Below are 16,265 nucleotides of genomic sequence, written 5' to 3'. Positions count from 1 at the left end.
TAATGCCTAGCGCTGTATTTGGCATGTGGCCTTCTGTCATGATTATAGGCCAGAGCAGGACAATTTTGATGAAAAATGAATTTGTTCTATAAAATATAAGAGTTCTGAGCCTCGTATATACTTCCGATTACTAATTAAACTAGAGTTGTTATTCTGGTCTGGAGAAACACACACAGAATTTCAACCCATTTTGCCACAGAAGGTTTTGATTTGATCAAATAATGGCTCCATCTAGGAAACTTTTATCGTCATCGTCAACATTGTCATCTTCATCCTCATCATCGTCATCATGGCTAAAATGCATTCGGTGCTGCAGGGGCAGCTGGCACTGTGATTGAAGCATTTCGTGCATTATTCCACTCGCTGCAGACCTCCCCAAATAGTCACCCTTACACTCCCCAGTGTACACTTAGGGAAGCAGGATCCTACGGTTAACATGTATAGAGAGTTCGGATTTAAATCTGGATTTGTCTTGAATCTCATACTTTTAAAACTACCCTATACTTTAAGTAAAAAATATTAAATAAACGAGGAAGAGAAAACACACAGCTGTAAATGAGCTAACTATTGAAATTGCCTTTCATTGGTTAATGAAAATAAATCAGCATGGTACCTCCTCTTCCAGATGGTTCCAAATATTCCCGCCTCTTCCTATATGCGCATGTTGCTCTTTCCACAAAGAGCTGGTGCATGTATCACCTCCCGTTGAGTCTGGCCTGAGTCTGATGGCTTCAATAAATGCAATTCTGGGCAATTGACATTCTTTGACTTCAGAGCCTAACAATTTAGAAAGCCTGGCTGGGTTGATTGGTTTTTGATGAGTGCCAAGATAGTTCAGCGGGGGATGAATAATCTTCCTTCAAATGGTGACAGAACAGCAGGATAGCCACATGTGAAAGAATGAAGGTGGGCCCCAGCCCCATGCCTTATAGAAAAATGAGCTCAAAATGGATTACGGAACAAGATGTAAGGACTAAAACTGTAAAACTCTTAGAAGAAGACATAGGAGCAAATACATTTTCCTGGGCTTGGACCAGGCAGTGGTTTCTTAGCTGTGACACCAAACGCACAAAGGACAAAAAGAGAAAAATGGATAATTCGGACCACTTCAAAATTTAAAACTTTGGGGTTACAAGCAATATGATGAAGAAAATGAAAAGACAACCCACAGAGTGGGAGAAAATATTGGCAAATCATATGTCTGATAACGGACTTGCATCCTGCCTGTAAAAGACATTTAAATTCAAAAATAAAAAGACAAGTAACCTAATTTAAAAAATGAACTAAGGATCCGAATAGACATTTTCCCAAATATGTACACATGAACAATAAGCACGTGAAAATATGCTTAATATTATGAATCACCAGGGAAAATGGAAATCAAAACCACAGGGAGATACCACTTCACACCTGCTAGGAAGGCACTCAGAAAAATGAATAGATGGTATCAACTGCTGGTGAGGATGGGGAGAAATTAGAACACTCACACTTCACTGGTGGGAATGAAAATGGCGCAACCACTATGGAAACAATCTGACAGTTTCCCAGAAGGTTAAACAGTAACCAAAGTGATCCAACAATTCTACTCTTAGATTTACACAAAGACATATGTCTACACAAAAATCCTATATGAATATTCATAGCAGCATTATTCCCAAGAACCCCAAAATGGAAACAACCCAAATGTCCATTAACTGATGCATGGATGAGCAAAAATATAGTATATCCATAGGACGGAATATTATTTGGCCATACTATGGAGAGAATAGAATATTAATATACACTCCAGAATGGATGAACTTCAAACACATTATGCTGAATGAAAGGAACCAGTCACAAAGGGCCATGTATCATATGATTTCTATGAACTGTGTAGAGCAGGCAAATTTGTAGACGCAGAACACAGATTAGTGTTCACCTAAGGATGGGGCAGTGAGGAAGTGGGGAGTGATTGTGATGGGGTTTCCTTTTAGGGTGATGGAAATGTTCTAACATGGATTGTAGTGATGGTTGTCTACTCTGTGTATAAATACTGTTGAATTATACATGTTAAGTGGGTTCACTGTATGGTAAGTAAAAACCATAGACTAGTTCTGGTAAAGTCTGCCCCCTCCCTCTTGGGCTCTGCATCTCAACGTCCAGGCTGCCTCACTGGACAGAGATGCTCTGTTGACTGAGGAGCATGGCAGCACCAGACACCTAGCCCTAGCCACCGTCTGCCTACAAGTTCATGAGTGACCCCTAGCAAGAGTGACAGAGGAACTGCCAGCTGAGCCCCAGGTAACCCACAGAATACTTAGATACAATGAAATGATGGTTGTTTAAAAGCCACCAGCTTTGAGGATAGCTTGCTACATAGCGAAACACAGTAACAAGTAGTCAGTCTTGCCTTAACTCTATGACCACATATTAGTACCAAAGTAAGTCCCGTGAAAGCATTTTTCTTAGAGAGGAACCTGTATAAGGGACATTATTTGATTTTAAGAAGAAATGAAATGAGGAAGGACTAAGGCTGGTGGGGGCATGTTTTACATGGCAAGCTACGTCAGTGCAGGCAGGCCTGCCAGCTGGTCTCTTTCCTAAAGCTCACATTGGCAATGGGGGCTAGCCAGCTACTTGTCCAGAGGCCACCAGCGACTTAGCAGGAGCTCTAGAGGTCTGGCAGGTCATGTTTCTGGTTACAAGAAGTGACATAAGTAAACCCTATCCACTTGTCCTCCCCACACCCAAAAGGAAAATCACTGAGCTAGAAGGGACAGAGTGTTATAAAGAGAGATAAAAGCCAGGTGGGTCCATCTATATCTTAAATGGAGACTGTCAACAGGGAAGGAATTCTAGATTCCCAATCCTGCGCCCGGCCATGACTTCCATATAACAGGACTCTGAAGATTCTGCTGGGAAGCCTGGAGGGAGTGCCAAGGAGTTTCCCTTGTCATTTCATAGCTGTTGGGCACAAATCCATCCTGCTCTGGGATAGACACCATGATTGATTAAGTAGTGTAACATATTGTATCTACCTCGTCTTTTGAACTGTAGAGCTGTTTCATTCACACTCAGGGATGATATCCCCAATCATGGATGAAAATGGCATTATACTCCTGAGAAAAAGGAGGCTGAAACAAAGAAAAGTGGCTTGTTTTATATCTCACAGCCAAGTGGTCTATTCCGAATAAACTTAAGTCTTCAAATTCCTAGCCCAACATCCTTTCCACAGCAGAATTGGCTTCTAAGTCTGAAAGCACTGAAAAAGCACATACTGTGAATGGACCTTCAGGTGTGGAGGTTCAATTACCCCAAATGAAATGATTAATAAATATGTATAACTTGCTTCTTAGCATGACTCTGAGCAAGTTTCCTACCGGCAACATTGAGTGCAATCATTTAATTTTTTCTCATATGGATGAGAATTAGATTTTGGAAATTCAGATACGATTGACATATAATGTTGTGTTAAAGACTGACATTTTTCTCATGTGGATGAAGAGGGGGTTGGATTTCTGTGATCGCTAAGGTTTTGTCCTGCTCTAGAGTGAAATGGTACAACTTGTGTTGCATATTCTTGTTAGTTTGAAAAGAAAATGAGGGTTTTTAAAGAAAAAAACTTTCATGCAGAAGATAGGAACTTATTAGGAATCGTTCTAAAAGAGGAAGATGACACAATGGTTTTGGTATTTTATGGGATTCAGTTTTCCATTGAACAAAGTTTTGTGGGTAAACGTGGTCCATAACCTAGTGGAGCTTATGAGTGAGTAGAGACAGTAGTCTTTAATCTGGTAATGACAGACTGTACAGGGAGCAATGAGATGGCCTAATGGAGACCCAAGGATAGCTGAGATAACAAAGGATAAGGAGTCAAGTAGTCTTAAGGAGTAGAAGAGTGGAAAGGTGGGGGAGACCATTCCAGCTGCAAGAATAACATATTCAGAGGCCCTGTGGCAGATGATATATGATATATTGAAGAGCTATAAGAAGACCATCTCTGAAGCACAATGAGGTCAGAGGTGAAGATGATCCTAAAGGGATAAAGGGAAAGATCATACATGCATTAGAGGCCATATAAAGGATTTCAATGTTTAGCCTCAAAGCAACCAGAAACTACTAAATTGTATTTTCATCAAGAGTAGGAACATTGAAACATTATCAGGTTTGAGTTTGAAAAAGATAAATTTAATTGCTGTGTCTGAACTTTGATGCTTGAGGTTGGGTTGCAAACAGGAGGGCATACATAGTAAAGTCTAATGAAGAAACCATTGTAATTGGGTTAATGGTGTCAGTGTTATGGACTAAAGTAGTGACAGCATTGGAGAGGGGAAGGCCTAGATCTATGAGTATGATTTGGGATATAAAATTCACAATTCATATGACTGCCTGGATGGGGGGAAATGAGGAACATGGAGGCATTGAGGATACTGCTTTGTTTTCTGGCAGGATGATGGAAGCACTCACTGGCACAGGACCAGGTTTGGAGGAAGAACCCAGGTTCAGGTCTGGGTTTGTTGATGTTGAGGTCTTTGAGATGTCTGTATGGATCCAAAGGTCTGGAGTTGGGAATATAGGCCTGATTCAGGAACATAATGTTGGGGATCTTTCGGACATGGATGGCAATTGAAGCCAGGAGGTTGAATGAACTTCCCTGAGAGACTGAGCAATAAGAAAAGAGGTATTTGGGGTACAGAATCTCAAGAGATTCCAGCCTTTAAAGTCCAGGGAGATGAGCAGGAGCCAATACAAAGATAACTGAGAAGGAGGTAGGAAGAGAGGGACAAGAGGGAAAGCAGGACACGGTAATACTCCTCCGCGAGAGGGAAATGTTCAGTAGCATCTAATGCTATTAACACCAGCCCAAATGGGGATCTTCAAAATGCCCATCGTATATGGATGCAAGGGAGAATACTCCAGCCCCCGTAGGAGTTTTTCGGGAGGTGTGGTGAGGACAGAAGCGAGGGCAGTTGGAGAACGCCGAAGAAGAAGGCGTGAGAAACAAGTTCTGTGGGAACGGGGGTGTTGTGAAGGGGTGGCTTACGTCAGCGCAGGCTACTGGAGCAAATGCCACAGACTGGGTGGCTTAAACAATAAACTCTCATTTCTCACAGCTGGGAGGCCGGGAAGTCCAAGATCAAGGCGCCGCATAGATCTGGGGTCTAGTGAGAGCCTTCTCCTTGGTGTGCACACAGTCTTCTCATGTCCTCGTCAAGAAAGAGGAGAAGGGAGTTGAGGGAAATTGGAAGGGGAGATGAACCATGAGAGACTATGGACTCTGAAAAACAATTTGAGGGTTTTGAAGGGGCAGGGGGTGGGAGGTTGGGGGATCCAGGTGGTGGGTATTGGAGAGGGCACGGATTGCATGGAGCACTGGGTGTGGTGCAAAAATAATGAATACTGTTACGCTGAAAAAATAAAAAATTAATTAAAAAAAAAAAGAAAAAGAAAGAAAGCAGAACCAAGATCTCTGTCTCTTCTTACAAGGGCCAGTAATCCTATCATGGGAGGCTTTATCCTCATGAAATAATCCCCCCAAAGGTCTCTGCTCCAATACCATCACACTGGACATCAACATTTCAGTATATGAATTTTGAGGGGACACAAGTATTCAACCTGTGATAGTTGTCTTGTAAGCCCAGTGGTTTGGGAAACTGAATAAGTCCTTGTGGAAAGAAATACTAACCTTTTTAGAAAGGCTGGGTCCATAAATTGCCCTTTTCAAGGTACCTAAATGGAATGCAGTCTGCTACTGTGGGTTTTGGATTACATTTCCAGGGCTTTGTTTTTCTTTTTTTCTTTTTATTTCTTTTTTTTTTTCTTTTTTCCTATTCTTGTCTCTTCTTTTCTCTTCTCTTCATTTCTTTCTTTCTTTTTTTTTTTTTTTTTTTAAGAAATCCCTACATCCAACGTGAGGCTTGAATTTACAACAATCAAGAGTTGTGTTCCCTATCGAAAGAGCCAGCCAGGCACCCCACCGGTTTTTGTTTTGTTTTGTTTTGTTTTCCTTTTCTCTCAATTACCAGGAGAAAATGCATCTTGTTCATTCCTGAAGCAGGTCCCTCTGTTAGAAATGACATGTGTAACAGCACGTAATGGCCACATCTGTCTAACAACTTGGCTGTGAGACTTTGCAGACACCTAGAATGTAGGATTTCAAAGGAGCAATTTTCCCTCCCTGTAGGCTTATTTTTCTTCCCTTCCTTCCTCCCAGGCTGATGAGCCCTGAAAACACGCTGCTGCAGCCCAGGGAAGAGGAAGGGGTCAAGTATGAGCGCACCTTCATGGCGTCGGAGTTCCTGGACTGGCTGGTCCAGGAAGGCGAGGCCACCACAAGGAAGGAGGCCGAGCAGCTCTGCCACCGGCTCATGGAGCACGGCATCATACAACATGGTGAGTGTGTGGGTCGGCTTCCACGGAGGTCACAGATGATCCTAAAATCATGTGGCTTACAATGGCACGTGTGTGTTTCTCACTCATGGGTTTGTTGTTCCTCTGTACGGGCCTGGGCTCAGCTTAGCCTGTCTCCAAACTGGGCTCAGGTTCAGCTGAGCTGGCCATGCGTTCTCGTGCTGGGACCCGGGCTAAAGGAACATTTACTCCTGGGGAGTAAATTGTTCTTATAGATGAGGCCGGAAGCTTAAAGAGGACAGGTGGATCCTTACAGCATCTCCAAAAACTTCTGTTCAGATGCGATGTAACATCCTCAACACCCGTATCCAGTTGGCTACAGCAAGTCCCCAGGTCCAGTCCAGATGGGAAGTAGATGTTTCTCACCAAGTTGGGTGCAAGGGGAGGGTACCATTTGCTGAACCACGGTACAAACCACCACAGTGAAGGATTCATCCAAAAGACCTCATAAGAGTTTGACTTTCCTTTTAGGGCTGACTCATAATGATGATGGCATAACCTATTGGTTAGGAACGACATTAGTTATCTATTGCTGCCTCAGAAATTACCCCAGACATTAAAGCTATAAAGCAATAATAAATGTTTATTACCTCCCGCAGTTTCTGTGGGTCAGCAGGTTAGGAAAAGCTTAGCTGGGTGGTTCTGGGGTGGCGTCTCTCATGACATTGCAAAGATGTCAGTCGAGGGCTACCATCGTCTGAAGGCCTGGCCGGCTACAGGATTGGCTTCCACAGGTGGCCCTGTGTGTGCCTCACAAGTTGGTGCTGGACATTGGCAGAAAGCTTCTGTCTAGTGCTGTCTGGACTTCTTCATAAGGCTGCTAGAGAGTTCTTAGGCTTAGGACATGGCGACCTGGCCATTCTTGAGGAGGGAGAATCTAAGAGGATGCAAGACAGAAACTGCCGTATCTTCTAAGTGAGCCCTGGAAATCACACACTGTCATTTCCTCAGGACTCCACTGGTGACCAGGTTGACCCTATTCGGTGAGAGAGGACTATACAAGGGTGGGAGTACCAGGAGGCAAGGACCACCAGAGCCATCCCAGAGGCTGGCTGTTGCAAGAACGAAGGCTCTGGAATCCCAACTCCACCAGTTATAGCTACTTGCCTTCTCTTGTCTCTAAAATGGGAATATCTACACAGGATGTTGTAAGAATAAATGTGGCTGATGTAAACCACTCAGTTCAATGCCCTAATCTTAATAAGTGCTCAGTGTATTAACACAACTGCAAGGTATAGGCTCTGAGCAGCAAGGAAGGGGCTGGGAACCAGGTAAACACATCAGCCTAAAAGTTAATAGGAAAGGTCATACTTGAGTCATTCTTTTATTATTATTATTATTTATTTATTTGTCAGAGAAGAGAGCACACACACAAGCAGGAGAATTGGCAGGCAGAGGGAGAAGCAGGCTCCTTGCTGAGTAGGGAGCCCAGTGTGGGACTCCATCCTGGGATGCTGGGATCATGACCTGAGCTGAAGGCATATGTTTAACTGACTGAGCCACCCAGGCACCCCTACTTGAGTCATTCTGGCTGTGAATTCCCCTATCCCTACTTCCACACAGGCCCGAGATTTCTATCCCAAGGTTAGAAAGATAATAATGGAATTATAGAGGTGAAAGACTAAGAATTATTTGGAGCAGTGTTTCACAGCTGCAGATTGCAACCTTTTAGTGGGCTGTGAAATCAATTTAGAGAGCCATTCCCAGCATGACTACTCCCCAAAGTATGGGCCAGGGACTGTACAGTGTCACCATGGGAGCATGAAAGAAATACAGAATCTCTGATCCTACCAATTTCTGCTGAGTCTAATCTACATTTTAGTATGACCCCCACATGGTTTGAATGCACATCAAAGCTTGAGATGCACTGGACTGGATTTAACTAGGACACATGAGAGCTGTTTGCATGAAGGGGGAGTGATATTCGACAGGTTGTTTATTTTTTAATGAAATAAAAAGTACATTTTTATGAACCAAAAAAAAAAAAAAAACAGAAGCATAGTCTATGTAATATCATTAAGTATTGTTTTGTAAAACTTTGATTTCAATGAGATAATGATACAAACATTGGACATAGTCAAGTGCGTATTGATTTTGCCACATACACATCGTTACTGTGTGCTGGGGTCAAGTATTTTGAAACCCACTGGCACAGAGGCTGTGGTCAAAGAGGCCCTCAAGCCTCTCACTATATTCCAGGGGATTTCTCCTCAGTAACCCTGCCAGGACTACAACCATTTACTGATGGCCTCCTATGTCAGCTACTGTGCTAAGCTCATTGGGGGTGGGAAGTTGGGTAGAAAGTAGGGTGCCAGTGTGGTCTCCAGCCTTAGACATCTTAGAGTCTTGTTGGGACTCAAATATGGATATAGAAGCAATTAGCGAACAGAGTACATTTCATTTATTTCTTTTATACCCTGTGGCAGGAACCATTCTAATGGTTTCACCAATACTGGCTTATTTAAACCTCTTAAACTCTTTGAGGCAGATATGTTTTGGTTTTATTTTTGTCTTTGTTTTTGTTTTTTAGGATTTTATTTATTTATTTGACAGAGAGAGAGAACACAAGCAGGGGGAGTAGCAGGCAGAGAGAGAGAAGCAGTTTTCCCCACTGAGCAAGGAACCCGATGCGGGGCTCGATCCCAGAACGCTGGGATCATGACCTGAGCCAAAGGCAGACACCTAACTGACTGAGCCACCCAGGTGCCCCGAGACAGATATGTTTTTTGTTGTTATGGTTAAATTTATTTTATTGTGGTAAGAACACCTACCGTGAGGTCATTCTTCTTAACAAATTTCTAAGTGTCCAATATAGGATTGTTGACGATAGGGTAGGTGTTATCATCATTGTTTTACAGAAAAAGAAACCAAGGCCCCAGCAGGCTAAAGATTTCATCTGAGGTCACTCGGGTAGTAACATCCAAAAGGATATTTGCTAATAAGTGTGAATTCAGAGTTGGTTGGAGTGTGGGGCTATCCACAGTGAAAAATGGTGTATTTGGGTTAGAGTTAGTGCTGTTGTCTTTGCTATAGACGGAAAACTTGGTGATACCAAGCGCCAGAGAAAACTAGCCTCTTACACTACAGTTGAGTGACTGATACTGTAACATCTTCAGAGAGAAGAGAGAGGGTGCCAGGAATTGTTTCCGATTCCAAATGGTTAGCTCATAACACAGACGATTCCCTTTCTCCGAACAATGATGGGACACCTTGGGATTCTTGTGCAGCCTTCACAGATGTGAAGAGCTAGTAATTATACATCAACTACACTGAGTTTTGTAATGCCATCAGCATGAAGTTGCAATGTAAAGGGTAAAAGAAGGCATTACCGAGAGCAAATATTAACCCCAGAAGTTTGCTTTCTGGAGTTTCAGGAGGATTGAATATTCTTTATCTGGAGACGTCAGAGTTTCCAAGGGAGCCCAGTTTCCCGGTCCAGCAATCCATTGCTAGATAACAGGTTCCACATTTGAGTTATGAAAATATGGTCACCTCGTATGTGTCTGTTAGAGCTAATGACAAATGCCAGTTAGTGTCTTACACAAAGCACTGCGTTCTCTAGCTAATAATTAACTTCACAGTTGAACCATTAAAGAAAGACGGACATTAGGCTTTGAGCGGAAGGTTTCTGGATAAATGTGATTCCCTAGACTGAAACCAACAGACAAAAAAATCAGGCCCGCCATGAAATCCTAACTAGCTTCATTTATGAATGGTGGATAGTGTGTTCTGTAATCAAGACAGAACCTGGAGATGAATCATTAACTTACAAGCCTATGTGTGTGTGCGTGTGTGTGTGTCTGTGTGTTTATTCACACACCCATGCATATATGTATATGTTGATACAAATGTACGTATGTTGACCACATATGTACATATTCCTCCAGCTTTTTCATTTATCAAGGCTTACTGTATACCAGGTACTGGACTAAATACAGGTTTTAATATACTGTATATATTTTATAAGATTTTATTTATTTATTTGACAGACAGAGATCATAAGTAGGCAGAAAGGCAGGCCGAGAGAGAGGGGGAAGCAGGCTTCCTGCTGAGCAGAGAGCCCCATGCGGGGCTTGATCCCAGGACCCCAGGATCATGACCTGAGCCGAAGGCAGAGGCTTAACCCACTGAGCCACCCAGGCGCCACTATACTGTGTATTTAATGTGTGTATGTGTCACATATACAAGATATATATATATATAATCTTATTACACTTTCACAGCAACTCTGTGACATTGTATCATTCTTATTATTCCAGTTTTACAGTGAAGAATTCAGAAGTGCAAAGCCTTTAAGCTCTTTTCCCAACGGCGCATAGCTAACCAGTAACTACTAGGTGTTGTGCCTTAGACATTTTCCTTGGCCCAGGATGTATGCACCTGGGTGTGGCTGCCTGATACAGTGGCATGAACCTTGTCTCGGGAGACAGACAAGATCAGGTCCCAGCTTTTCCACCTACTGAGTGACCCTGTCAACATCTCAAGTCTTTCATTCCTGAGGCTTTTAGATTTATGAAATTAGAGTCATGTTATCCACCTTTGAGAGTTACTTACTCGCTCTGTGGGGAAGATCATATGACCTTACACATGAACTGGAAGGATTCAACATAAAGTCAGCCTCACGTCTAAGATGTATTATGGTGAAAGGACACAGAGAAGGATCATTGCGGGGAAAGACACCTCGGGTGCTGTCTGAAGAAGCCCGGCACAGGATTTCTCTGTCCTCCCTCCTAAAACCATGCAGATCTGGCTCCTTAGTCCAGCAGGGACTTGCCGTAACACATGGGCAATACCTCTGTCCCGCTGGAGCCCACTCGAGACTCAAGTACAAGGTTTTCGCTGGGGGCTGCTCATGGAGGGGCACTCTGCCTGCGTGGCCCGGCACAACTACCCACACTGCAGACTCTCAGAAGGAAAGCACATGTTCTCCGTAAATCACAGAGTTTGTACAAACAATCTAGGCAGGCTGGTACAGCTGTGTACAGTGTGCCAAGTGGGTAAAATTACCTTATCAGTCAGTAACTTCGGGAACTTTCCAGAAACCAAGTTCCCAGATGCGAGCCGCAGGCCAGGCCCACCAGCAAGCCCTCCTGGATTGGGGCTGCCGTGGTAACCCCAGCACAGAGCTGCCGTGAGGTTTCCGTTAAGAGCGGTTGGCAAAGCCTTCCGAACAATGCCTACTTCTTAGGGGCCCCAGACACCAGCTATTGTACGCGATCTGATCGATGGGAAATAACAGTTTAAATTTATAGAGCCCCTACCATGTGCCAGCCACTCTCTAGTCACTCTCCTCATGGACTCATTCTTCTCCCTGACTCTGTTAGGTATCATAATTCTTCCCCTCTTAAAGATGAGCTTAAGGGGCACCTGGGTGGCTCAGTGGGTTAAGCCTCTGCCTTCGGCTCAGGTCATGATCCCAGGGTCCTGGGATCGAGTCCTGCATGGGGCTCTCTGCTCAGCGGGGAGCCTGCTTCCTCCTCTCTCTCTGCCTGCCTCTCTGCCTACTTGTGATCTCTGTCTGTCAAATGAATAAGTAAAATCTTAAAAAAAAAAAAAAGAAGATGAGGTTAAGTAACTTGCGGAAGACAAGAGCTGGTAAACAGCAGATTCAAGATTGAAATCCAGGCAATCTGGCTCTTACCACTAAATACAACTGGACCCATTGGAATCTCTGTAACTCCCCCACTTTTATTGCTTTGGTGCATAGCGCCTGGCAGATGTTTTAACCATAAAAATGGTTAGCTCATAACACAGACGATTCCCTTTCTCCGAGCAATGATGGGACACCTTGGGATTCTTGTGCAGCCTTCACAGATGTGACGAACACATTTCTCTGCTCACATAAAGTATCTGCCTCCGCTCTAGCTGTTCTCCAGCTAACTTTGCCTTACATGGAGGGAGCTAGAAACCAGATAATCACGTGGGTCAGCTGCTCACAGCTGCAGCAGCTGACCTGGAATAATCAGGCTCCTGCTGCTCTGTCCAGGCATATAATTTCCTCTTTTAAAGATTTAGTCAGAGCACTTCAAAAATTTCAACACTTCATCAAGCCCTTCTCTTTTTCTTTTGTTTTGAGCATATATTTATATAACATTTTGCAATTCCCAAAGCAGGTTTATGTATATTATCTTTTCAGTCCTTCCAGCTGCTCGGGGGAGAGTTGGGATTATCCCCTTCTCCAGTGGAAGATGGTAGCTGAGACATTCACTCGGACAGCCGTGAAGAGAGAGCTTGGAATCTGCCGCACAGGAAGCTAAGTGCCAGATCCAGACAATTAACCTGATCTTTCCAGTAATTAAGATCACTGATAGAGTTCAGCCTAAGCCTAGAATAGCCTGGCCAAAGAAAGAATGAGAGAGAGAAGGAGAGAGAGACAGAGAGAGAGAGAGAGAGAGATGGGAGGGAGGAAGAAAGAAAGAAAGAAAATGGCCTTGAAGATTGAGGCCAAAGGTAAGATTGCAACTTGCCCAAGACTGAGGGATCCTGCAGAAAAGAAAGTCTTCTGCCAGTTATTAGAACAGTGAGGAAGACTTGCCCTAAGACTATTGCAGTGAGGGAGGGAGATGGAGCTCAACTCTGAATGTCACAAGGACAAGTGGGGATTTGTAGCCGTGGGACAAGGTGAGGGGGTCAGGGAATGGAAATGTATTAATAGAGGGCATAAGGGGTAGGGGGATTCCTGCTAAACCGATTTAAAGAGTTCTTTTGAAAGGTAGGCCAAGGAACTTATACATCAAAGATGGAGGATGAGAAACTTGTCAAATATCAAGAGTGATTGGGCATTGTGGTGGGTGAAGGTTCTCACTAAAGTGACTTAGCAGAATTCTTCACAAGACTGGGCTGGCTAAGCAAGCCAAAGACAGGATGGGGGGCCAAGGTCAAGGCCTAATCAAAAAGAACCTGGCTATCACTTCTCAGCCTTTTGGCTAAGATCAAGTGTAGGGGAACCTGGCTATAAAGTCAGAACACGGAGAAAGTCTTTGTCAATGGCAACCTACCCTTTCTGGCCTACCCTCCCTTCCTGTCCAGGCAAAAGGCAGGCAAAAGTGTTAGACAGGCTTTTTTTTTTCTTTTGTTTATTTAATTAGGCTATGATAGTCCCCAAACAGTACATCCTTGGTTCCCTGATTCATTATTTGCCTGTAACTCCCAGTGATCCACACAAGACAGGCTGTTCTTAACCACTGTTAGTTCCTTCAATCCTTCCCCCTTAAATCAGTGCATTTAGTATTGTTGTCCCTGCTGCTTTAGATGACCGTGTTGTAGGATTTGCAACTAGTATAACCGTTTTCTCCTAAATGTTTAACTCTGAATAGGGAAAAAAAAAAGCTTGGGGAGAATATTTTCTCAATCTACTTTTAATAGTTCTTTCAAGCATAATCTTTATCAACAGCCACAATCTAATAAAACCATTTCATTTTCTCAATTTGGAATTTTGGGGAATTATCCCACTGTGCATTCTGATGTGCTTTGACTCTATTTTATTTTTTATGATAGCTGAATCCAAAGCAAGAAGGAAAATGTACACAGCCAGAATTTTGCTGCAATATAAACAGAAGGGAGCAAGGTTACTTGGTAAAGTCAAGGGCTAATGCACTGGCACACATTATAGTGTTGATTTTGGTTAAAGGAAAACAGGTCTGTAGCTACACTGAGCCTTAGCTATTAGAAAGTATAAAGGGAATGAGAGATAGCCTTATCTTACGTAATTTTCCAAAAGAGTACGATGTATAAGGAACAGAGGGCTTTTGTGAACAGTGCTGTAACTGCAAACATTTCCATCTTCAGTTGACGTTAGTATAACTTGTCAGGTCCGCAGACACTGATCTAGCTACAGACAGTGTTTGGCCTTGAAACCTGTAGTCCTACCAATTCCAATTCTGCCTCACTCCTGATAGCTCGTCGTCCAGTGTCCTGCCCATACATAGTCCTCAATTTACCCAGGTGCAGCATTCTTATAACAGCACGAGGAAGTCTTGACGTTCAACAACACAATCGCTGTGCAGTTAAAGTATATGGAAGCTATGCGATCTTGTATTAAGTACTACTCAGCTAGGTGTTCCATGGTAATTTAAGGACTTTGCTGGGTTTCTGTGGTCATCTCTAGTGGGACATGTAGAGGTCTGGGGTTTATTAGAAAGGCATATCAGGGTGGAACGGACAGTTCAGGTTGCTGATCATGATACACCCCTCCCCTCTCCTACTGCTCGCGAAGCACCACTGTGGTGTTAAGTCCGGGCTACTGATGGACATGAGCTTGACCATAGCCCTCAAGGCAAAATGGAGGGGAGTGGGACAAAAAGTTAAGAGGCCTTCCTTTAAGGAATGAAATGCCTCCATTCTCTTTTCCATCGAAGATCATTTTTCTAGCTCTTGACTCAGCATCAGTCTTGAGTGAGTTTTTTGTGGCAGTCCCTTGCAGCTGGGAGACTGGGACGTTGGAGGAAGTGTTCATGTCTGGGACCCAGGTTCTCCTTGGATACTAATAAGGATTATTTTCACAGCATTTCATCCTTGCTGCTGTCCTGCAGTCTCTCATGGTTATTCCTCTAGAAAGTCCCCAACTAGCCATGCCAGGCTCAGGATCCTTACCCACTCACACTCACATTAACTCAGTTTTCCTTGCTGACACTCCACTCCCAGACAGTGTGTCTGGATTGTCGTTTTGTGTTTGGGCCTCCAGCTCCTCCTCCAGCTCCCTCCTCCCCTATTCTGCCAGGAATGGCTAAGTAAACTTATTTGTACTGGGCATACAAATAAAGCGTATTTGTACTGGGGAGTGATTGCTAGGTGTAAAACTGACCATATGTCAACTCTGATCGGTGTGACTATGCAACGGTATTAAGTTAAAATTTATGAAGGAATTATACACACGTATGTACACACATCCAGATTACAATGGAAAAATATGTTTATTAATGTTCATAATCAAATTTAGTCAAATTTGGAGAGTAATGTTTTTGTAAAATTATTTATGTAAATTATTTTAAAACTGACATAAAATTTTAAAGGCTCTAACATTTTCTCTAGCTTTTCTCTAAAAAGCTTCCTTTCACTTTCTTCTCTGTCCCAGTGGTGACATGGGACCTAAGGAGGAGCCCACCCCCCCTCTTCTCTCCTTCTATCCAAGCAAGGCCTGCATATTGGGATCTATAGTCTCTCCATCTTATTGTAGCCACTCCTTCAGCTCCTATACAGTTTCAGTCCAATTGGAAATTACCAAAGCCACCATGCCTGGGGAGAAGGGGTAGGTGTTGGTTTGAACCACTGGCTCGCTCCTGTCTTTCTAAAATCATCTTTGACAGTTGCCAAGAGCATAATCACAAACAAGGATTCCTGCCAAGTGGGAACATAACGTGCTTCCACATCAAAATGAAGGAACTGGGATGGGGGACATAGTGTGGGGGACAGAAAAAGGGATGGCAGTAACAAGAACCCTCGATCACTCAGCTGTCAGAAGCTCGGGATAAGAGTTCTCTTCTCCGACAGATAGTTCTCAAAGTGCTACACGTAAGGGCATGAACTCGTTTGGTGGCTAGCTGGTCTGTTCCTATGGCGTATCAGCCTCTACTCTAGACTGATCCCGTTTCCCATAGGAACATGCTGTAAGCCATAAATGCAATCCATAGATGTACTTTTAAAATTTCTAAGAGCCACAGTAAAAACAGTAGAAGCAGGTCAACTTAATCGCAATAATCTTATGTGAAGTCACCGTCTCTAAAATATCATTTCAAAATATGGTTAACATGACAGATACCAATCAGCTCTTTAATGTTCTTATTTTCCTTACTCAATCTTTTAAAATTCAGTGCAGGGGCGTCTGGGTGGCCCAGCCGGTTAGGCATCTGACTCTTAATCTCAGCTCATGTCTTGAT

The 16,265-nt window shown here is 43.4% G+C and overlaps 1 protein-coding gene across 2 annotated transcripts in view; it reads left to right on the top strand.

Annotated features, from left to right (window-relative positions):
- LOC111146641 (DEP domain containing MTOR interacting protein) overlaps nucleotides 1-16,265 on the top strand; it is a 128,268-nt gene that overhangs the window by 62,067 nt on the left and 49,936 nt on the right. For both annotated transcript variants that reach the window (XM_022502276.1, XM_022502275.1), the window contains one exon: nucleotides 6,194-6,372. In XM_022502276.1, the coding sequence (XP_022357984.1) occupies nucleotides 6,194-6,372 (179 nt within the window). The remainder of the gene's footprint in view (nucleotides 1-6,193; nucleotides 6,373-16,265) is intronic.

This window comes from Enhydra lutris, unplaced genomic scaffold, assembly GCF_002288905.1.
Source record: "Enhydra lutris kenyoni isolate GAN:26980312 unplaced genomic scaffold, ASM228890v2 scaffoldscaffold14, whole genome shotgun sequence".
Taxonomy (NCBI): Eukaryota; Metazoa; Chordata; class Mammalia; order Carnivora; family Mustelidae; genus Enhydra; species Enhydra lutris.
Note: the sequence above shows the minus strand (reverse complement) of the source record. Positions and strands in the feature narration are given on the sequence as shown.